Raw genomic sequence first — 24534 nt, 5'->3', positions numbered from 1 at the left:
TTGCAGCCCAGATTTTGGTACTCTTTGTAATGAATGAAATGGAAGACCATTGAATACAATGATGAATGAAAATAGTAAATCTCTGAGGAATGTACAGTATACAGGAATCTCTTTATGTTGTCCTGTATTATAGATCTTAAATGCCACATAAACATTGAAGTTTTTAACCTGTTTGGGAATTGCACAGCTGTAGCTACTGTAATTGATGTGAAACACTTGCTTTAGCTTACAGCACAGAACTGTGTTTTTGTTCTAGTCTTTATATCTTAACCTAACCTGTGAGTGCTGTAAATTTTACATGTTAACGGAATATCTATGCTTTTCATGTTAGCTGAGAGCAGAGTTATTATTATTTGGAGGAGGTGGTCTTGTCAGGTAAGCTAGATCCTTTAGGACTCGCTTCTCATTTAAGAAGGACCACTGTCTGCCTTTAAAGTCATCAAGACTTCCTCCAGCCTCTGTCTTGGCTCTGGTATTCTCGTCACATTCAACCTTCTATCCTCTAAATGTTACGAATCTCTTTCACTCGTAACATATTTGTGAATAGAGCTCTCGCCATTCGTTGACTTTGTTCAAACCTTCACACTTCTAAACTTTGTGCTCCAGCTGGCCTTTAAGCTACAGTTTATGAGAACCCCTCAGGCTTTTATGCATGTACTCACATACATTCCTGTGATTGTACACTTGATACGTCTGTTTCGGATGTGACAGGTTCATGCACCTGTTGTTGTCTACAGATCATATATTCATCAAGTGTCTATTTTCAGTCTACAGCCACTAGACCTCGCCTCATGCAACTTTTTGTTGCGTAAGAGTCAGTGATCCATCAAATTCTTATCTCTCATCTGCCAGAGGAAGTTTGCGAATGCATTTCAGAGGATGAGGAATTCTGTACTATATTTGCTGTTGTGTATTCCCTCTTGAGCTTAATCCAAATTATATAAGAGTTCCGACCTCCCTCCGCTATCATCAACCACGTCTCTCTTGATATACCACGTCCTCTCTTACTCAGTAGTTTCCATTCAGGTACATCCTGGGCTAACTCATGGTCCCTTCTTAACCCTTTTACCCCCAAAGGGCGTACTGGTACGTTTCACAAAAGCCATCCCTTTACCCCCATGGACGTACCGGTACGTCCTTGCAAAAAATTGCTATAAAGATTAGTTTTTCATATTTTTTGATAATTTTTTGAGAAAATTCAGGCATTTTCCAAGAGAATGAGACAAACCTGACCTTTCTATGACAAAAATTAAGGTTGTTAGAGCAATTTAAAGACAATATACTGCAAAATGTGCTGGGAAAAAAATAACCCCCTGGGGGTTAAGGGTTGGAAATTTCCAAATACCCCGGGGGTAAAAGGGTTAAAATATGCCCCAACTATCTCCCTGATAATCTCAACTATATCATTCACATTGGGCAGTCCTGCCACCTAACGAATGGCTGCCTTTGTTATATGCTGCTGCCATTTTATTCCTAAAACCATTCCCAATTCTTTGAAAAGGGCGGAGGAAGCAATTGGATTAACGGAAATAGCAGCTTTAATTTTTTAGGAATACAGTAGATTTCGATGTAGGTGAGCTTCAAGAAGAAAGTACTGTAGATGAACTTTGGAGACTATTGATATAATAAATTTTATTATGAAAATTCAGTTTTTGGTTCAATGAAAACCATCATATACAGTATAGGTATAAATCTTTGTGGTAATTTTGGACTTGCGATGGATGTGAAGTAGTTACTTTGTTATAAAGTAAAAGGTTTGCTTTAATGTTGGAGAGATCTTGCCAAAAAATGTTAACCCTTTAACCCCCAGGCTATTTGGAAATTTCCAACCCTTAACCCCCAGGGGGTTATTTTTTTCCCAGCACATTTTGCAGTATATATTTTTTTAAATGCTCTAACAGCCTTAATTTTTGTCATAGAGAGGTCAGGTTGGTCTCATTCTCTTGGAAAATGCCTGAATTTTCTCAAAAAACGATCAAAAATATGAAAAAAATGTTATTTTTATTAATAAAATAAATTTTTGAATATACTTACCCGATAATCATGTAGCTGTCAACTCCGTTGCCCGACAGAATTCTATGGAGGGATACGCCAGCTATCACAATACTAGAAGGGGGTGTATTTACCAGCGCCACCTGTGGCCAGGTACTCAAGTACTTCTTGTTGACACCTCCTCAATTATTCCTCGGTCCACTGGTTCTCTATGGGGAGGAAGGGAGGGTCGATTAAATCATGATTATCGGGTAAGTATATTCAAAAATTTATTTTATTAATAAAAATAACATTTTTCAATATTAAACTTACCCGATAATCATGTAGCTGATTCACACCCAGGGGGGTGGGTGAAAAACCAGTGTACAAGACTAAAGGATAGCTAAGTATCCCGTATTTCATATAATCAGTTATCCACAATAACAATGAAATAATAAGTACCTGGTAAGGAAGTCGACTTGAACCGTTACTCTGCCTTTAATAAGATCGTCTTCCTTACTGAGCGCAGCGTTCCTCTTGGGAGGCTGAATCAACTCAAAGGTGCTAAAGTATACAGGGCTGCAACCCATACTAAAGGACCTCATCACAACCTTTAACCTTGGCGCTTCTCAAGAAAGAATTGACCACCCGCCAAATCAACAAGGATGTGGAAGGCTTCTTGGCCGACCGTACAACCCATAAAAAGTATTCAAGAGAAAGGTTAAAAAGTTATGGGATTATGGGAATGTAGTGGCTGAGCCCTCGCCTACTACTGCATTCGTTGCTACGAATGGACCCAGGGTGTAGCAGTACTCGTAAAGAGACTGGACATCTTTGAGATAGAATGATGCGAACACTGACTTGCTTCTCCAATAGGTTGCATCCATAACACTCTGCAGAGAACGGTTCTGTTTGAAGGCCACTGAAGTAGCCACAGTTCTCACTTCATGTGTCCTTACCTTCAGCAAAGCAAGGTCTTCTTCCTTCAGATGAGAATTTGCTTCTCTAATCAGAAGCCTGATGTAGTAAGAAACTGAGTTCTTAGACATTGGTAGAGAAGGCTTCTTGATAGCACACCATAAGGCTTCTGATTGTCCTCGTAATGGTTTTGACCTTCTTAGATAGTACTTAAGAGCTCTAACTGGGCAAAGTACTCTCTCCAGTTCGTTCCTCACCATGTTGGACAGGCTTGGGATCTCGAACGACTTAGGCCAAGGACGGGAAGGAAGCTCGTTTTTAGCCAAAAAACCGAGCTGCAAGGAACATGTAGCCGTTTCAGATGTGAAACCTATGTTCCTGCTGAAGGCGTGGATCTCACTTACTCTTTTACCTGTTGCTAAGCACACGAGGAAAAGAGTTTTTAATGTGAGGTCCTTAAAAGAGGCTGATTGGAGCGGTTCAAATCCTGATGACATTAGGAACCTTAGGACCACGTCTAGATTCCAGCCTGGAGTGGACAACCGACGTTCCTTTGAGGTCTCAAAAGACCTAAGGAGGTCCTGTAGATCTTTGTTGGAGGAAAGATCCAAGCCTCTGTGGCGGAAAACCGCTGCCAACATACTTCTGTAACCCTTGATCGTAGGAGCTGATAGGGATCTTACGTTCCTTAGATGTAACAGGAAGTCAGCAATCTGGGTTACAGTGGTACTGGTTGAGGAAACTGCATTGGCCTTGCACCAGCTTCGGAAGACTTCCCATTAAGACTGATAGACTCTGAGAGTGGATGTCGTCCTTGCTCTGGCAATCGCTCTGGCTGCCTCCTTCGAAAAGCCTCTAGCTCTTGAGAGTCTTTCGATAGTCTGAAGGCAGTCAGACGAAGAGCGTGGAGGTTTGGGTGTACCTTCTTTACGTGAGGTTGACGCAGAAGGTCCACTCTAGGAGGAAGAGTCCTGGGAACGTCGACCAGCCATTGCAGTACCTCGGTGAACCATTCTCTCGCGGGCCAGAGGGGAGCAACCAACGTCAGCCGTGTCCCTTTGTGAGAGGCGAACTTCTGAAGTACCCTGTTGACAATCTTGAACGGCGGGAATGCATACAGGTTGAGATGGGACCAATCCAGCAGAAAGGCATCCACGCGAACTGCTGCTGGGTCTGGAATCGGAGAACAATACAAGAGGAGCCTCTTGGTCATCGAGGTAGCGAATAGATCTATGGTTGGCTGACCCCACAGGGCCCAAAGTCTGCTGCAAACATTCTTGTGAAGGGTCCACTCTGTGGGGAAGACCTGACCCTTCCGGCTGAGGCGATCTGCCATGACATTCATATCGCCCTGAATGAGCCTCGTTACCAGCGTGAGCTTTCGATCTTTTGACCAAATGAGGAGGTCCCTTGCGATCTCGAACAACTTCCTCGAATGAGTCCCTCCCTGCTTGGAGATGTAAGCCAAGGCTGTGGTGTAGTCGGAGTTCACCTCCACCACCTTGTTAAGCTGGAGGGACTTGAAGTTTATCAAGGCCAGATGAACTGCCAACAACTCCTTGCAATAGATGTGAAGTGTCCTTTGCTCCTGATTCCATGTTCCCGAGCATTCCTGTCCGTCCAGTGTCGCACCCCAGCCCGTGTCCGATGCGTCCGAGAAGAGACGGTGGTCGGGGGTCTGAACAGCCAATGGTAGACCTTCCTTGAGAAGAATGCTGTTCTTCCACCACGTTAGAGTAGACCTCATCTCTTCGGAAACAGGAACTGAGCCCGTCTCTAGCGTCATGTCCTTTATCCAGTGAGCAGCTAGATGATACTGAAGGGGGCGGAGGTGGAGTCTCCCTAACTCGATGAACAGGGCCAGCGATGAAAGTGTCCCTGTTAGACTCATCCACTGCCTGACTAAGCATCGGTTCCTTCTCAGCATGCTCTGGATGCATTCTAGGGCTTGGAAGATCCTTGGGGCCGACGGACAAGTCCGAAAAGCTCGACTCTGAAGATCCATACCCAAGGAGACAATGGTCTGGGATGGAACGAGCTGAGACTCCTCAAAATTGACCAGGAGGCCCAGTTCCTTGGTCAGATCCATAGTCCATTTGAAAATCTCCAGACAGCGACGACTTGTGGGAGCTCTTAAAAGCCAGTCGTCTGACGGAGCCGGACACAAGATCATGATACTGCTGCACAGTCTGTAAACTGTCAATCATGGGCAAGCGAGGAAGTACAGTGACAACCCGAATCTGTCTAGACTGTCTGGGTCGTACAGACAACTCCTTAACGGGTTGCTGAGGTTGCCGCACTGCGTCACAACAAGTCCCTTCTGTTGGTTGTTGAACGTCTTCCCCGTGACACATTGACTCCGTAAACAAAAAATCCTCTAACAAGGACTAAGCTTAGACTGCATGTCATGCAACACAGCTCAAGGTCTATGGGAGCAGGTGTGGTAACAGACGGGATTAGCGGCTGAAGTGGAACCATTACCTTCCCTGTAAGCATGTTATGCTTAAATAAAAGTCCATAAGAGGTTATGCAGCTAAAGGCTCCCTCCAAATGACAGAGTCCTCAAGGGAATATCAGAAGGAGGGAGAAAAGAACTTTCTCATCTACAGGGACCTTATCCTAGAAAAGCTAAGTTCTCTGAGTGAGGGTTCACTGGTGCAAAAGCAGCAGACTAGAAGGCAACGTTATGAAACTGCTTGACAGTCTAGTGAGTTGGCCACAACCCAAGATGTGTTGAGAAGCATGCGGTAAGGTATGCAGAGCATGATGTATGCAGAGTATGCTGTATGCAGAGCATGCTGTATGTAGAGCATGTTGTATGCAGAGCATGCTGAATGCAGAGCATGCTGTATGCAGAGCATGTTGTATGCAGAGCATGCTGAATGCAGAGCATGCTGAATGCTGAGCATGTAGTAAGCAGAGCCTGCTGTAAGCAGAGCCTGCTGTAAGGAAAGCAGAGCGTGTGCATGGCGTTTAACATTCTCAGAAATTCCATGACCAGTGCTAGAGTGCTTTATGCATGCTTGCATGGGGTTTAAACCATGGTATGAAAATGGAGGTAAGGTATGCTGAACAGCAGAGTCAGAACGAGCTGGAACAACAATAGTTGTGGTTTCCTCTTCAAGACTCCGATGAGGGAACACCTGAGGCTCAGTCTGCAAAGGCTGAATAAAAGACAAGCAGAAGGAAGGCGCATGGGTGGAGGAGGCTGACTCCTAGCATGAGTGGTTGAACCCAAGGGTTGCGCTTGCTGAGCGGTTGGCGGAAGCGGAGTAGCAAGTTCCAGTTCCTGTGGTGTGAGCGGAGCGCGATGAGGAAGAGGCTGCGCAGAACAAGGTAAATGTCTCGCAAGCTGAGGCTCCTGAGGCGCAAGGCTAAGGTGTTGTGGTGCTTGCCTTGTGGAGGGTTGAGCTCGCTGCAGCAAGAGCTGAGGAGACTGACTCATGGACGGGAGAGGTTGTTGTACCTCAACCGAGAGTTGCATCACTGGTGGAGCAGCAAGTGGAGGCGGAGGAAGAGAGGTATAATCCTCCTGATCCCAATGTAAAGGTTGCCTTAAGGAAGGCGGAGGCTGAACACCACAGGGAACAGCAAACTCAGCACGTGGCTCAACATCGTACGCCTGGCAGGTGGAACTGCTGGCAGGTGGTACTGCGATCAGGCGGAGCGAGTGTAGGTGGAGGGAGTGTAGGCGGAGGCGGAGGCGCAACACTCTCAGCCCGACACTCACGCATCAAGACCGAAAGTTGTGACTGTATGGACTGCAGTAGAGTTAACTTGGGGTCGGCAGACACTAAGTTCTGCTGAGGTAAAGCCTTAACAGCAGAGATCTGTTGTGGCAGAACCTTACTCCTCTTAGGTGGAGTGTAATCAACTGATGACTGAGGAGAGTCAGAGCTAACCCAATGACTGCATTCGGGTTGTGAACTTTAACTTCGTACGTCTGGCATAGGTCTGGACTTAACGTTTAAGAGGTCTTGAGACCTGAGACCAGCGTTACTCTGCCTTTATTTTCTCCCCTAATCTCTTCTGCAGACGAGCAAAATAAGGGCTCAATCGTCTGCGGGTGGGAGTGACGGTCTCGGTAAGACACGCCCACAACCACCGAGAATACTTCTGTGCGCCGATCAAGGCCTGCTGAACCCTTATGCCCTTCGACATTGCTTCTCCCCTGGGCTTGGGAGCTTGCAAGAGGTCCCGGACTGGGAGGACGACTGGCGCGCACAAAAGTACCCTCACGCACTAATCACTTATCACTTTGATTTCTGTTTGCACTTATTTCACTGAACTCGAAACTTTAAGTGGTTTGTACCTGAAATAGGCAATTCTATCCTTTCTCAAAGTTAGTAATTGCGAAAACAGAATTACAATGTAACAGAAAAATCTAATGAAAGATAATTCAGTGGTTGGAAAGAGACTAAACACTAGATCACTCTAGAAACGTTTAGTTTCTTCCCCTAAAGAGACTAGGGAGAAGAGCAAAAACGATAACGACGTTACTCGTACGCCTGGCAGGCTTGAATGAAACGTTTATCCTCTTTCTCCCTCCGTCTCTATCTCTCTCTCTCTCTCTCTCTTGACTTAGAACCTGAGAGAAGAGCCCAATCATATATATCGTTAAAACATATTATTGTTAAAGGAAAAAACTGAAAAGTTCCTTTATTTGGATCAAAACCATTAAGTTAAGAAAGAATGAACAAAACGCTAGACACGGTTACTCTTACTGCAACGTGAAACCGTGAACATTCTTTCTCTATCGTAACGATAGAGTGCAAGTTGAACGTTCTGAACGTCAACAACTGCAGAGACAAAACAAAACGTTAGTTCAACTTTGAAAACAGTACGAGACTGTCAAAGAAAATCTTTCAAACTCTGTGGCGGAAATAGCATAATATGTTAACAGGTAAAACCGAAATGACGGGCTCAAAGTTTATTAACTTCGGTAAAAGACCGCCTACTATTAGGAAGGTCGAATATAAACAAATATAAAAATTAATTTTAATGAGTTTATAATAAAAGGAAGTTAATCGAAGAGGCCTATAAGAGGCGGAGAGATATAAAATAAATCTATAACTTTTGTTAAGCAAAATTAAGAAAGAGAGTCTATACTCTCTTAGACACCAACACTTCCGTCTAAGGGAAGGGTCGGCCATTGAAAGGTGAACGAGAGTTCATACTCTCTCGTCACCATAATTAATCAAATTAATTCCAAAAGCTAACTAAGCTAATATAGAAGTTTCCAGTAAAGCGACAGCCGAAATCAAAGAGAAATACTTCACCAAAGTCGTGAAAATACTCCAAGAACATAAGCGTATCCCAGAACGTCTTGCCGGAAGCACGACAGAGGAATAATTGAGGAGGTGTCAACAAGAAGTACTTGAGTACCTGGCCACAGGTGGCGCTGGTAAATACACCCCCTTCTAGTATTGTGATAGCTGGCGTATCCCTCCATAGAATTCTGTCGGGCAACGGAGTTGACAGCTACATGATTATCGGGTAAGTTTAATATTGAAAAATAATTTTTATTGCATTTTTTCGCAAGGACGTACCGGTACGTCCATGGGGGTAAAGGGATGGCTTTTGTGAAACATACCAGTACGTCCTTTGGGGGTAAAAGGGTTAAAGAATATTTATTCTCTCTCTCTCTCTCTCTCTCTCTCTCTCTCTCTCTCTCTCTCTCTCTCTCTCTCTCTCTCTCGTAATGGATTCATGCTTTGACCTTTTCTCGATGACTCCCCTAAGTATACGTGTACAAGCTGTACTGACTTTTTCAGTTTTATTTAACAAACATCCACACTGACAGTTCAGATTTCTAATATATTTCAGAAGATAACATTTAACTTTTTTTCAGTTTCCAATATGTTTACATGGACTGTATGAATTGTACAAATGCTGTCTTTTATTTAGAGCTATTTTCTGAATATAGTTATTAATTTCTGTTTAGTTTTTGGTACCTGTTTTACAGTAAACTGCTTCACACCAAGCTTAATGTAACTACATTAATCACTGTTTAGTATTATTGCACGACTGTCTTCAGAATTGAGTTGGTATACTTTTCCTATCGCTGATCAGAAAAGATACAATTTTTTCATGAGTGTCATGGTATTAGCCAATGTATGTTGGGGCTTTACATAATGCAGATTCTGCTCTAAAACTTAGCTGCAGTGCACATGCACACGCATGAAATATCTCGATATGTTAGTGGTGACCTTTAGAAACTATGTTTATAAGAGTGGCAATGGATAAATTTTGTGACACTAGCCAAGAGAGAAACTCTTGAGTGTACCTGCACTTGTTAGAGTGTGATGACAATCCAGAATGTATTATTCAGCTGAATTTCATGGAGAGATTATCAAATATCTCCCTGACTCATTAACCCTTTTACCCACAGGCTATTTGGAAATTTCCAACCCTTAACCCCCAAGGGGTTATTTTTTTCCCAGCACATTTTGCAGTATATTTTATTTAAATTGCTCTAACAGCCTTAATTTATGTCATAGAGAGGTCAGGTTGGTCTCTTTCTCTTGGAAAATGGCTGAATTTTCTCAAAAAATTATCAAAAATATGAAAAAAAAAAAATTTTATAGCATTTTTTTGCTAGGACGTACCGGTGCATCCATGGGGGTAAAGGGATGGCTTTTTTGAAACGTACCAGTACGTCCTTTGTGTGTAAAAGGGTTAATTAGATGTTCTATGTCTCTGGCACTCACATTTAAAGTGACTGGTCACGAAGATGGTTGGGGAACCAACATGGGTGAAGACAGTTTTTAAAAAATGGCTGAATCTCAGAGAGAAAATACAAAATAGAGATCAAGGCGGTGCCTTGTGCCAAGAGCTCCCCTGCTCGGCTATAAATGCCGAGCAATCTGAACGAAGGAATGAAAGAGATCAAGGTGCAGAAAGCAGGAATGAATGATGTAGTCTAGTTTTCCTGAATGAGAGATGGTATAATTATGACCAAGTTTTATTCCAGCTGTTACCAAGTTGTGGAATGATCTTCCTAATCGGGTAGTTGAATCCGTAGAACTTCAAAAGTTCAAAGTTGGAGCAAATGCTTTTTTGTTGACCAGGCAGACATGAGTCTTTTTATAGTTTATGTATGACATATCTCTTTTGACATTACTTTTTTTGAATGATTTATTGTTAATTTGTTCTCTTCAGTTATTTATGTACTTATTTCCTTTCCTCACTGGGCTATTTTTCCCTGTTGGAGCACCTGGGCTTATAGCATCTTGCTTTTCCAATTAGGGTTGTAGCTTGGATAGTAATAATAATAATAATAATTGGTACATTCAAAGTTGTCTTCAGACCTGTAATTATAATTGCTCACATAGAAATGAAATGTCTGAACTGGGATTCTGAAAACAATTTTTGCCGATTCGTGGAATTATTTATGTAGGGTAGGGCAACCAATCCGCAAAGCTTTTTCTGTAGATTCTGAGTTTACAGGAAAAGTTCGACAGCTATGCGTTCAAAGACAAAAGAGAACAATTGGGAAGTGAAATGCATTACAGGGTCAAATGTAATTGGTTTGAAATGACGCTGCGAAGATCTCTAGGAGAAGGACACTCCAGAATCAAACCATTGTTCTCTAGTCTTGGGTAGTGCCATAGCCTCTGTACCATGGTCTTCCCCTGTCTTGGGGTAGAGTTCTCTTGCTTGAAGGTACACTCAGGCACAGTATTCTATCTTATTTCTCTTCAACTTTTTTTTTCTTTTTTTTTAAGTTTATATAGTTCATATATGAAAGATCTATTATAATGTTATTACTATTCTTAAGATATTTTAATTAACCCTTTAACCCCCAGGCTATTTGGAAATTTCCAACCCTTAACCCCCAGGGGGTTATTTTTTTCCCAGCACATTTTGCAATATATATTTTTTTAAATTGCTCTAACAGCCTTAATTTTTGTCATAGAGAGGTCAGGTTGGTCTCATTCTCGTGGAAAATACCTGAATTATTTCAAAAAAATATGAAGAAAAAAAAAATTTATAGCAATTTTTTGCAAGGACGTACCGGTACGTCCATGGGGGTAAAGGGATGGCTTTTGTGAAACGTACCAATACGTCCTTTGGGGGTAAAAAGGTTAAGTTGTGGTGGCTGATGTGGTAACGTCCCTGACTGGTAAACGCCAGACTGGGGTTCCAGTCCCGCTCAAACTTGTTAACATCATTGCTCGCTTCAGCCTCACAATCCTTGCGAGCTAAGTATGGGGAGTTTGGGGGAGCCTACAGGTCTATATGCCGAGTCATCAGCAGCCATTGCCTGCCCCTCCCTAGTCCTAGCTTGGCCGCTGATCATATATAACATGGTCAGCCTCTAGGGCATTGTCCTGCTCGATAAGGCAGTGTCACTGCCCCTTGACTCTGCCATTCATGAGTGGCCGTTAAACCTTTAATTGTTAATTACTTCTCTTGTAATTTGTTTATTTCCTTTCCTCACTGGGTTATTTTTCCCTGTTGTAGTCCTTGGGCTGATAGCATCCTGCTTTTCCAACTAGGGTTGCAGCTTAGCTAATAATGATAATAATAAAACTAGTAAATGATAGTAGTGTTCAGCTAAGACAAATTTTGAAGACCTTCAGTGATGAGTGTGGGTGTCTAGCTAGGTGGTAGAAGCTGCTCTTTCCGAAAGGCAGTTTTGTATCGCGCAATATCTTCATGACTGAGAAACAGTGGTTGGTTTCTATGCTGTGTACCGCATATCCCAAATAATCCTGGTGTGAGGGATTTTGTGCTATTAGAGCTATTGCCTTTGATAGACTAGAATGTAATACAGTATTGCATTGAATGACAATTAACCCTTTTACCCCCCAAAGGATGTACTGGTACGTTTCACAAAAGCCATCCCTTTACCCCCATGGACGTACCGGTACGTCCTTGCAAAAAAATGCTATAAAATTTTTTTTTTTTCATATTTTTGATGATTTTTTGAGAAAATTCAGGCATTTTCCAAGAGAATGAGACCAACCTGACCTCTCTATGAAAAAAATTAAGGCTGTTAAAGCAATTTAAAAAAAATATATACTGCAAAATGTGCTGGGAAAAAAATAACCCCCTTGGGGTTAAGGGTTGGAAATTTCCAAATAGCCTGGGGGTTAAAGGGTTATTATAATTCCTGCTGCTTATTGTAGGTAGAGTTTGTTTCAATTTTTGTGTCTTGTAATTCATCCTCTGGTCTTGATAGTTGAAAAGGAAATGTTTTTATTTTTATTGGATATAAGGAAAGTTTCAAATACTCGTTAGTAGATATTTTACAAAGCTTTGGTTTAGGTTTATCGTATATAGCAACTCCCTTCCCATATTTTATTTCCAACTGGAATGTCTGAGTCTCTTTTTAAAAAAAAGTAAACGTACCGTTCTATTTATCGCATATCTTAAAAGTGTTTCTGTACATTCTATTCTTTTCATGTGGTTGATTTATAAAAGTAAACGTACCGTTCTATTTATCTCATATCTTAAAAGTGTTTCTGTACATTTTATTCTTTTCATGTGGTTGATTTATAAAAGTAAACGTACCGTTCTATTTATCTCATATCTTAAAAGTGCTTCTGTACATTTTATTCTTTTCATGTGGTTGATTTCTAAAAGTAAACGTACCGTTCTATTTATCTCATATCTTAAAAGTGTTTCTGTACATTTTATTCTTTTCATGTGGTTGATTTATAATAGCTCTGCATGTTACATATCACTAAAATCATGAAAGTACCGTGTGATTAAAAAAAAAAAATGGTTCGTAAAGGCAATCAGATAGTGTAGGAAAAGATTGCATTCAAGATGGATTATCAGTGATAATGATAGTGTCTTCTTGTAATCTAACTCTTTGCATGGTATAGAAAGACTCGGTTCTTTACATGGTCCGCTGACTAATCATTCCCCCTTCTAGTTATGTCATTAGCGATATTTGATCACCTAGGTGCCCTGGAGCATCACCTTTAGTTTAAGGTTTGTATTTGTGTATATTTTGATATCGAAAAGAATTTATTAGTTGGTGGAAGTTGTCATATTTCGAATAACCAGTGTAGTCAGTCTCAAGGTTTGTTTGTACAATGCAATGAAAGTTAACCCTTTTACCCCCAGGCTATTTGGAACTTTCCAACCCCTAACTCCCCGGGGTTAATTTTTTTTTCAAGCACATTTTGCAGTATATTTTTTTAAATTGCTCTAACAGCCTTAATTTTCGTCATAGAGAGGTCAGGTTGGTCTCATTCTCTTGGAAAATGCCTGAAGTTTCTCAAAAAAATTATCAAATGTAAATAGTAGTTTTTTGCAAGGACGTACCGGTACGTCCATGGGGGTAAAGGGATGAGTTTGGTGAAACGTACCAGTACGTCCTTTTGGGGGTAAAAGGGTTAAGGGAAATCGTCCCTTTCATGAATTAAAGGTTGTGGCCTGTAGTAACAATGTGACCAGTAAAATATGTACAGTATTTAAGAATTTAAAGGTTGAATCACTGAAGTGAATATAATAATAGATAGTAGGTCACTTTAAGGAGCCCCAAATTTTATATTTATTTTCAAAGTTAGTAAGATCATACATACATATACCAAAGGCACTTCCCCCAATTTTGGGGGGTAGCCGACATCAACAAGAAACAAAACAAAAAAGGGGACCTCTACTCTCTACGTTCCTCCAACCCCCTGTGGCCGCGGGGCCATAAAACAATTAGAATAGCGCCAACGTTATCCCTGCGTGTCGTAAGAGGCGACTAAAAGGGACGGGACGAGGGGGCTGGGAACCCCCTCTCCTGTATGAAAAAATCCTGTGAGACAGCAACAAAGAGTAAGATCATAACAGGCCAAATTTCAGCAGTTTCAGGACCTTTAAGTTCATACGAGTGCCAGTAGGAATTGGAAGTTTTTCTGACTGTTATAAGATTTGCCAGGTTGAAAGGGATAGTTGTGAACTCGCCTTCTTAAAAGATTTGATCATTTTAAGTTTTCATGGCCGTGACTTAGCTCAATACATGCTCTTCCTCAATGGTTATTATTACTTGCTAAGCTACAATCACAGTTGGAAAAGCAGGATGCCATAAGCTCGAGGGCTCCAACAAGGAAAATATCCCAGTGTGGAAAGGAAATAAGGAAACTACAAGGAAAGTAATTAACAATTAAAATGAAATATTTAAAGAACAATAAAAAAAATTTGAATGAATCTTTCATATGTAAACTATAAAAATTTGTAAATAAAAACAAGAGGAAAAGAAATAATATAGAACAGTTTGTCCGAATGCACCCTAACTCTACCCCAAGACAGTGGAAGACCGTGGTACAGAGGCTATGGCACTATCCAAGACTAGAGAACAATGGTTTGATTTTGGAGGCAGGAAAAACAAAGTTTCTGTGTCGCTTGTTTTTAGGAGGAAGCCTTTTGTGCAGCAAAGCCGTGAATATATGCGAGGTTTGCGTACTTTAGCTAATTCTCAGTCTGAAACGCAACAAGAGAGATTCTGGACCACATAACTGAGGCTCGGAAGGGGAACTAATATAGGCCTTAGAATTAAGTTCTTCATGAAAGCTTGCAGTGGCACAAAGGTGGACTGCTGTAGTATTTTAGTATCAGACTTGTCTCAATGTGGAGGAACTCCCTCTCAAATTTTCAACATGTACCTCTTGGGTTACAGTACGGGACAATCCAAGATCTATATCTATGCTTTGAAAAATATGAGCCAGAGCAGACCTACTGTACATCAGTTAATGGCAGACAGACAAGTTTGTAAAATACTTAAGAAATAGCAGAAAGTTCACTGCTTCCAGAATAGTGGTTCTTAGAGGATCAGTTTGTTGTTGATTATCTCGGCTAGAAAACACTTCACTCAAACTCTTAAACTGGTATGATTTTGCATTGGATGATTTCCCTGGGTTAGTGATGATCTTAGTTGCTTTGAATGAAAATGTTCTGCTTTTCTTGAGATCCTCTTGGGGTAAAACTAAATTGGATGAGCTACCTATGGAACCATCAGAAATATGCCTTTCAAGGCAGCATGTCCTAATTTGGAATGGTCCTCGATACATCTGCAAGGAGTGAAAGTAGTGTAGTTAATGCTACTACTGTAGTGTTATTGGGGCAGGGGAAATTCTGCATAAGTCATGGTAATCCTCAACTAGAGTTTATACAGAATAAGCCTCTCTAACAAAAGTAGCGGATTTAGTTGTTCTCTAGCGCCTGTCACGGCCCTCCCCATTGATGAAGGGATTATCTAAATGGAAGACAACCTGTGAATAGTGGTTTTTTGCACGCCTTTGTTTAATACACGACACCTACAAGGTGTTCGCACGAGGGTTGTAACCTCTGCATTCCATGCTTTTATCTTTCTCTAGTATATTTGGAAGATTTATATTAGGAAAGGTACAAGGAAGGACCTTTCTCACCGGCCGTCACAGGCCGCCCCAGAAATAGCGGATAGGTGTACACCTTCAGGATGTCTCGGGTAACAATGCATGTATCACTTACCCATGGTGCCAAGTGTGGAAAAACAGAAAGTGTAAATTATTGTCTGTTTTCCAAGTGGGATGGAAACTGGTCTACCAGGGATTTATGAACCTTTTTCTTCTATATGAACAGGAGAAAATATAGTCCTGAAAGGCCTACATATTGTTACCTGATTTGTTCTTTCAGGAACCATTGTCTATAATAGAAGTGTGACTTCACAGGAACAGTCATTAAGAATTTAACGAGGCAGTTATAACTATCGGCAGGTCTGGGGAAGCCCCGCCCACATTTTGCCCCTCTAGTCATGTTAAGCTCCAAAGAGAAATACCTCCTGAAACACACTTCTCTGTCAGCCACACCTGTAGAGGTTTTTTCTGTCTGAGAAGTCATTTGCACTTCACAGTTGGATACTGTACAACAACTTTTCCTAGTGGCTGCTATTAGGTGGATCAGAGAGCAGATGCAGGGGAGCTTCATAACTGAGCAAGCGTTCTATTCAAACAAGATTGAAATAATTTTCCCATGACTGTACACTCTGTTGTGGTCTAACATAATGACTTTTTAGTCTCCATGTTCCAGTCCTTTAACCCTTTTACCCCCAATGGACGTACTGGTACGTTTCACAAAACTCATCCCTTTACCCCCATGGACGTACTGGTATGTCCTTGTAAAAAATTGCTATTTACATTTTTTTTTGCATATTTTTGATAACTTTATGAGAAACTTCAGGCATTTTCCAAAAGAATGAGACCAACCTGACCTCTCTATGACGAAAATTAAGGCTGTTAGAGTAATTTGAAAAATATATATTGTAAAAAATGTGCTTGTAAAAAGGAAAACCCCTGGGGGTTAAGGGTTAGAAAGTTCCAAATAGCCTGGGGGTAAAAGGGTTAAGTTAGCTCAAGTACTCTTCAGGTCCCAGGCATAAGGTCAAAAGGGAGTTGTTGACTCAAAAGACTCATGAAATAAGAAAGTCTTCAGATTCCTCTTGAAAGCCTTAATGTCTTCAATCATTCGAATGTTTCGTTGGAGCTTATTATATAGTCTCGGGGCCGCATATTTAAGGGCTCTGGAGCCTACAGTAGACATATATCTAGGTTCCAATAGTTTGAAGCCATTTGTAACTATTCTTAAATGACAGTGCTTCCCCACCATCTGCCGATAGTTACAACCACCCTGTTGTATTTATAATGGCTCTTCCAGGTTCGTTGAAGTCATACAGTATAGCAGTGTATTTTGATTAACCTTTTTACCCCAAAGGACGTACTGGTACGTTTCACAAAAGCCATCCCTTTACCCCCATGGACGTACCGGTACGTCCTTGCAAAAAAATGCTATAAAATTTTTTTTTTTTATATTTGATAATTTTTTGAGAAAATTCAGACATTTTCCAAGAGAATGAGACCAACCTGACACCTCTATGACAAAAATTAAGGCTGTTAGAGCAATTCAAAAGAAATATACACCAAAATGTGCTGGGAAAAAAGTAACCCCTTGGGGGTTAAGGGTTGGAAATTTCCAAAAAGCCTGGGGGTAAAAGGGTTAAAAGACTCAGGTTGTATATTTAGGAAAAGTACAAATTACTCTTAAAGATTTTTATTTTGTTACCTCTTGTTTAATAACACAAAGATGTCCTTCCAAATGGGGTGGAAGTAAGTGGTGTCTTCGATGTACAGGAGGAGATGGGCATAGTGTGTACTTTTGTGTTGATAGAGAGTACATCAAGCTTTTATTAGAGAGGGCAATTTGAGAAAACTGCACTCAAGGTAATTTTCAGCTTCATCCTTAATCTATCTGATGTATGGAGGTACAGTACCTTGTATTTAACCAGATTTTATTTTTTCTTTATAAGAATATTCAAATTCTGAAAAAATATGTATACAGGTTATAAATTGAATTAGATATTCATTTTATTGATTTGTGGTAGGTAATATTTTTTTGTTTTACATTTAACCCTTTTACCCCCAAAGGACGTACTGGTACGTTTCACAAAACTCATCCCTTTACCCCCATGGACGTACCGGTACGTCCTTGCAAAAAAATGCTATAAATTTTTTTTTTTTCATATTTTTGATAATTTTTTGAGAAAATTCAGGCATTTTCCAAGAGAATGAGACCAACCTGACCTCTCTATGACAAAAATTAGGCCTATTAGAGCAATTTGAAAAAATATACTGCAAAATGTGCTGGGAAAAAAATAACCCCCTGGGGGTTAAGGGTTGGAAATTTCCAAAGAGCCTGGGGTTAAAAGGGTTAATTGATTTGTGGTAGGTAATATTTGTTTGTTTTACATTTAAGATATAATATATAATACACTATGTATTTCTGACATTATAGCCGATGCATCATGTTTCCTTTGACTTTTTTGCAGGTCACTGGATGGCCGGTTGCAAGTCTCCCATCGCAAGGGATTGCCGCATGTTATTTATTGCCGCTTGTGGCGTTGGCCCGAGCTGCAGAGCCATCACGAACTCAGAGCTCTCGATCACTGTCAGTACGCATTCAATCTAAAAAAGGAAGACGTGTGCGTGAATCCTTATCACTACACCAAGATTGAAGCACCAAGTTAGTAACACTTTTGTTTTGTTTCTTCACTAACAAACCTTACGTTATTTATGCAGATGTTCTTTTGGTGAAGCTGGAAGGACATCCATATAAATAACTAAAGGATTTTACTACGGAAAATTCAAATTGTTTCCAAATTTGTCATATTTTTTTTAACTTTTTCTTTCTTAAATTTTGATGACAATTGATACAGTAGTTCTTACAAGAATGTAAACAGTTTTTAACATCTTTTTATATTTTGTGTTGAATTTTGACTGCAATTGTTATAGTAGTTCCTACAAGAATACAAAGCTTTGTCCTTTAATACATACAGTACATACATATACCAAGGCACTTCCCCCAATTTTGGGGGGTAGCCGACATCAACAAATGAAACAAAAACAAAAAGGGGACCTCTACTCTCTACGTTCCTCCCAGCCTAACAAGGGACTCAACCGAGTTCAGCTGGTACTGCTAGGGTGTCACAGCCCACCCTCCCACATTATCCACCACAGATGAAGCTTCATAATGCTGAATCCCCTACTGCTGCTGCGATGTCCTTTAGCAGAAGTACAGTATGACTTCAGCAAACCTGGAACAGCCATTGAGAGGTAGATATAATGACTGGAAGGTGGGGGAAAGCACCTGCCCATCTGCCAATTGACTAGAAACTCGATTTTAACTTCAGCCACAAGCAGTCCATATGTACTCTTGCTGCATTTCAGATTGTGTGTGATTTAATATTCTTACTTTCTTTTTTTAGCTAGATGGATGTGTGCAGACATGATGTGTTCGGGTAAACATGGATAAATTTGATGGAAAATACAAGAGTATGCAGTTGTTTTCTGGATAAGCCACAAATGTGTGACAGGTTTATATGCAAACCTGTCATTAATCTCATCATTTTTATGCATTTGCATTTTGCTGGGGGCATGACTGTTCGCACCCTTCGCTGTATGGTTGTATGACAGTGACAACCTCCTGAACCTAAAGAATTTGGTATTCCTTGGGTATAGCTTCTGCTCAGTTGGCGAGAGAAAGTTTTTTTTTTGTTGCCAATAGGACTTTTAAAAGCTTTCTCTGTGGTGGCTTCCTGACTCCTGCATCTTCCATGGAGGTTGTGAAGGGTGTGGCAACTGCTGGTGTTGTTGCTGCTGCTATTGCAGAGCATCGTGTCTTTTTCTCTGTGGCAGTATCGTCTTGGGTTACTAAGACCTCAACTCCGAAGGAGACGGGCAAAAAGAAGCATGTGTGCTCCTCCTCCTCTTCTAGTCCTTCCTCCTCTTCTGTCTCGTCTCTCTTAGATTATTCAGATCATTGTAGAAGCTCAGAAAGCCGATCAACAGGAGACACTTAAAATTCCCATGGATCTCTCCCCCCTTAATCATCAGAGAAACAGTATGGTGCCGAGAACCAACCCTGATTCAGGAGGTGTCTTGACAAGCAACACTGGGTCTTACACTCCTGCTCGTATCGAACAGAGCATGTGTACCATGTACCATGTTTCAGGATAAAGGGCAGCGCTCTTCACCCCTTCCTTCCAGTGGGTGGTTAAGGTACACTCTGGTCTGTATCCTGCTAGATCATTCACTATGAGATTAGTCACTGCCTGTTCATTCTTGTGACCCCCTGGCTACTGATAACTCTCCTACGTGCTTGTGCATTGCTAATTAAGATTGCCAGTCACTTGATCTTTCCTTGCGTGACCAGTCTACGTGCTGGAAAGTTCCGATGCCCTTGTGTGACAAGGAACAGGAATAGTACCATGATGCCCCATGCACAAGTTCCGATGCCCTTGTGTGACAAGGAACAGGAATAGTACCATGATGCCCCATGCACAAGTTCCGATGCCCTTGTGTGACAAGGAACAGGAATAGTACCATGATGCCCCATGCACAAGTTCCGATGCCCTTGTGTGACAAGGAACAGGAATAGTACCATGATGCCCCATGCACAAGTTCCGATGCCCTTGTGTGACAAGGAACAGGAATAGTACCATGATGCCCCATGCACACACGTTTCTTCATCAGTAGGTTACTGGTGTGCACGTGAAGCACATGCGCCACCCCCCCCCCTTTGATACTGTGCTGACTTTCACACTACGTTGGCTCCATTTGCTGTACAGTAGTTCGTTAGCTTTTGGAGGGCATGATGGCCAAGGTGAGGACAATCTTTGCTTGGGTCCCCCTTCAAACTCTTCAGGGTACACCTTGGGTCCTGTTCTTGGCTCTGATTTTGCATACTTTGAATAAAAAAAAAAAAAAAACTCATTTTAGGGGTATAATGAGACCTGTTTTCAATGCCAACGATGGCACTTAACTCTGATCCAGCCCCATCCACCGAGAATCCTGAGACTGGGTGTTGTTTGTCATTGCTCTTGTACACATTAGTGATTGCACTGTCCTGGGAAAGGCTACATTGGGTCCTTTTAGAAGTGAGTTCAACAGTCCTTGATCAACGTTTTGGCACCCCTTAGGATTAAAGACCTCACTTGAGTTGCATGGTCGAAGCTTATTTTACATGGGATAGATTGAATTCTGAGATATCCTTGCCTGAAAATTCACTGCGGTTAAGTTGGTCCAGCAAGATCCTACCTCCCGTACTCTCTCCACAGAGGAGATTCTCTTTTCCAGATGATGTGAGCCTGACGTCTTTTCCTGTCGAATCCCGCAGTTTCTGGGTTGACGGTGGTTTCGCTTATGGAATGACTCAAGACTGAGAGCACACAGTCTTCTTAGCTTTACTGCCATAGAAACCTTCCATGGCAGCTTCCAGATTCGTGTATTGACCAGCGCAGTTACCTATTTCACCTCTACTTGAGATGTTTGTGAATGCAGGGACCTTCATGGCACCTCAGTCAGCGAATCAATGGACCAATTAAGTCCAAAAGGGATGGGATACTGATGTTTCTTTATTCTCCTGATAAGTTGGGCAACAGGTTACATTGTCACTAAGGAACGGTCTAGTTCTGGAGGCTATTTCCGTCTCTTCTCAGAGGGATAGGGATGTTGCAGTGATGGTAGAGGAAGGCTTACCATGACTCCCTCATCCACTGTGCAGTTACCTTTAGGGCTCAGGCCCCTCAAAGGTGGCTGCAGCTAAACCTTCAGTCTGTCGCACTTAACATATTGGTTTTGAAGAAGCTCATCTGTCCTCAAAGTCTGTTTAGGACCACCACCTGCTTCTTCGTCTTGAGAATGTGTGGACAGTGCTTCACCCTTTTGGGCCTAACTGGTCAGTTCATGAAAGATGATAGAGTTAAGAAGGAAAGAAAGCTGCCACAAATGAGGAATGCCTGTCATACCATTGGGCAACTTAACCCTTTTACCCCCAAAGGACATACTGGTACGTTTCACAGAAGCCATCCCTTTACCCCCATGGACGTACCGGTACGTCCTTGCAAAAAATGCTATAAAAATTAGTTTTTCATATTTTTTGATAATTTTTTGAGAAAATTCAGGCATTTTCCAAGAGAATGAGACCAACCTGACCTCTCTATGACAAAAATTAAGGCTGTTAGAGCAATTTAAAAAATATATACTGCAAAATGTGCTGGGAAAAAAATAACCCCTTGGGGGTTAAGGGTTGGAAATTTCCAAATACCCCGGGGGAAAAAGGGTTAATAGCTTTATGGAGCAGAACAATGGCTTGTAGAAGTCCTTCATGTCAGATACCACTTGCCCATCGTAGTTCTGTCCTTTTCTTGCACTCCAATTGCGTTCATGAGTTATGCTCTGAAATCCTCGAAAGATCTGGCCTTAGTGAGAGAGGTCAAAGCTATTCAAGAGAAGAATGTGGTTGAAGTTGTTTTGAGATCATTCTCCAGGTGTCTACTATTGACTCATCCTGGTGGAGATGTAAACTGGGAACTGGAAATCGGTTTTTGACCCCGCACTGCTGAACAAGTTTGTTTTTCAAAATCTGTCCAGCATAGAGACAATAAGTACGATGCTGTATACCATCAGAGAGAAGACTTCTTGCTTTATGTGGACCCAAAAGACATGTTCCTTTAAATACCTGTCCATCTGTCCTACAGAAAGTATCTCCACATCATCCTCGATGGAGAAATGTACCAGTTTAAAGCTCTAGGCTTTAGACTGTCTACTGTTCCCCATATTTTCACATGAGTTTTAGCTCTGGTCTGAGCTTGGGCCTTCTCGAATGGGTTATGTCTTTTGAGGTATCTCTATGACTGACCGATCCAGGCCTCTTCTAAGAGGCCGTTGCTTTAGTATCAAGACTGACTACCCTCTTTTGTCGTGATCTGGGGTTCGTGATAAATTGGGGAAAGTCGAGTCCCACACCCAACCGGAGCTTGAAGTAAGTAGACATACTGATACATATGGTTGCACTGTCTTTCTACCAGAGAATCATACTAGCAGGTTCAGAGATGTTCAAGTGAGAACTCCCAGCTCAGTGGTGATGATCCATTCTGGGCATCTTTCTTGTCGGAGAAACTTATTCTACGCAGTTATATCCACCAGCGATCATTTCAGGGGTATCTGAGGCATCACTGGTCAGCAGCCAGTGATCTCCCTTTCCTTCTTGTTTCAGGGGAGCAAGAGGTACGGAACAATCTTTCCAGGTGGTTGAATGCACAAATCCTTACTTCTTTCCTTCCTGTTTCAGGGGAGCAAGAGGTACGGAACAATCTTTCCAGGTGGTTGAATGCAGAAATCCTTACTTGGAGAGTTTCACTCAACTCCCCACTGTCTTAAATGTTTCTGTTATTGGATTCACCAAAGAAGAAATGTGGCAGCCTCTGGAGGATTGAATGCTTCTGGTGTATGGTTCCCAGTAGAAAAGTACCTCTATTAACCTGTTTGAAAAATATTCCTAGCACTGCAATCTTTTCAAGAGACTTTGATAGGGCATTCATTAGTGTTGATGAACAACAACACTAAGGGTGTATCATATTAAACAAGCAAGGAGGGACTGTCTTGAAGTGTCTTCGAGTTGACAAAGGTCACATCTGTGCAGTGGTTAATGGTGTAGAGTTGTTAGCAAGGTTCATTTCCGGCATGAGGAATGATTTAGCAGACATGCCAGGTTAACCGGTGCCAGGAAAGGCTTTGTACTCTGTGGATCACCAGGGTCAATCTATTCACCACATGCTTAAACAGAAATGTCCTGGTAGTTTTTTTTACCTTTTTTTTTAGAACCATGGGAAATGTTTGAGGACACTGTCCAACACCCATAGCATCACCTGTAATTTTATACCTTTTCCCACGTTCAACCAGATTTACCGTGGGATCAACCGACTGTTGGTCACGCCAGTTCTCGTGGTGACCTGGTCGGGCTCCCTGATGTCCACAAGACAAGTAGGATTCCAGACTATAAGCACATTTATTCAAGCTCTTGAGATAACTACCTATAGGAGCACACTTTGTCAGCCACACCGTCAAAGGTACCTCCAATCTGTTGGAGAAGTTACAGCATCTCCAAGCAAAAAACTTTTTACAAGGATCTGCAAAAGAGGTCTCTAGGGACATTTGATGATCCTCTTCTTCAGTTTTCCAAAGTTTATGATTGGTGTCATAGAAGGGGTACTTCTCGAATCGTAGCTGCTCAAGCGGAGATCATGGATTTCCTCATCCCTCTCTTCGCCAAGAAAAACGCCTCTTAGTCCTTACTACTCAGCTTTGAGCAGTCTTTTAAGAGAAATGTAGACCCGTGCATCTCATGGGGTTGTAAATGTCCATAAGAGGCTTTAAGCAGTCTTTGCCACTGATATCTAGCCTCAGAGTGGGATACATACATACATATACCAAAGGCACTTCCCCCAATTTTGGGGGGTAGCCGACATCAACAAGAAACAAAACAAAAAGGGGACCTCTACTATCTACGTTCCTCCAGCCTAACCAGGGACTCAGCCGAGTTCAGCTGGTACTGCTAGGGTGCCACAGCCCAACCTCCCACATTTCCACCACAGATGAAGCTTCATACTGCTGAGTCCCCTACTGCTGCTACCTCCGCGGTCATCTAAGGCACCGGAGGAAGCAGCAGGGCCTACCGGAACTGCGTCACAATCGCTCGCCATTCATTCCTATTTCTAGCACTCTCTCTTGCCTCTCTCACATCTATCCTCCTATCACCCAGAGCTTTCTTCACACCAGTATTCTCAAGTCTCTCTTGCCAGTGGCTATAACTTTTCATTATCTCCTCCTACGCCCATTGACACAAAGGACCTCAGTTAGATTTTGCTAGTCGTCTCTATCTTGAGCTTTTAATTCAATACTTCTCCATTCATCATCATGTACTTCATGCTTCATAGTCCTTTAGCCATGTGGGCTAGGGTCATCCAACTCTTGTTAAATCTTTTGTGGCTGTTTCAGCTTTGCTGTAGTCATATTCCTTTTAATTGACTCAGGTTTGCATAGTTAGGGAGAATGCAAATTACTTATTGTATATTTCGATGTAAAGGGCAAAATTGTAAGAATAGTTTTGGAAGAAAAAAGTCAGGGTTAGCCCATTAATCGAGGGGTACTTTTGGAATTATGGAAATATTTATTTTCTTGACCTCAGTTGTGATATTAGGGTATTCTAATTGCATATTGTTCATTAATAGTTTAGTAGTATGGAAGGATTGACTTAAAATCATATAATATACTCATTTTAATTACAGTATATACTGTTGTTTTATGTGTAAGTAAAATAATATTTACCGGT

At 41.6% G+C, this 24534-nt stretch overlaps 1 protein-coding gene across 1 annotated transcript in view; it reads left to right on the top strand.

The window, feature by feature from the left end:
- The window catches only part of LOC137622635 (mothers against decapentaplegic homolog 3-like), a 44799-nt gene that overhangs the window by 8544 nt on the left and 11721 nt on the right, over positions 1-24534 (top strand). Inside the window, exon 2 of the mRNA XM_068353239.1 lies at positions 17693-17886. Coding sequence (XP_068209340.1) covers positions 17693-17886 — 194 coding nt within the window. The remainder of the gene's footprint in view (positions 1-17692; positions 17887-24534) is intronic.

This window comes from Palaemon carinicauda, chromosome 29 (assembly GCF_036898095.1).
Source record: "Palaemon carinicauda isolate YSFRI2023 chromosome 29, ASM3689809v2, whole genome shotgun sequence".
In the NCBI taxonomy this organism is placed as follows: domain Eukaryota; kingdom Metazoa; phylum Arthropoda; class Malacostraca; order Decapoda; family Palaemonidae; genus Palaemon; species Palaemon carinicauda.
The sequence above is the reverse complement of the archived record's forward strand: the minus strand, read 5'-3'. Positions and strand labels throughout refer to the sequence as shown.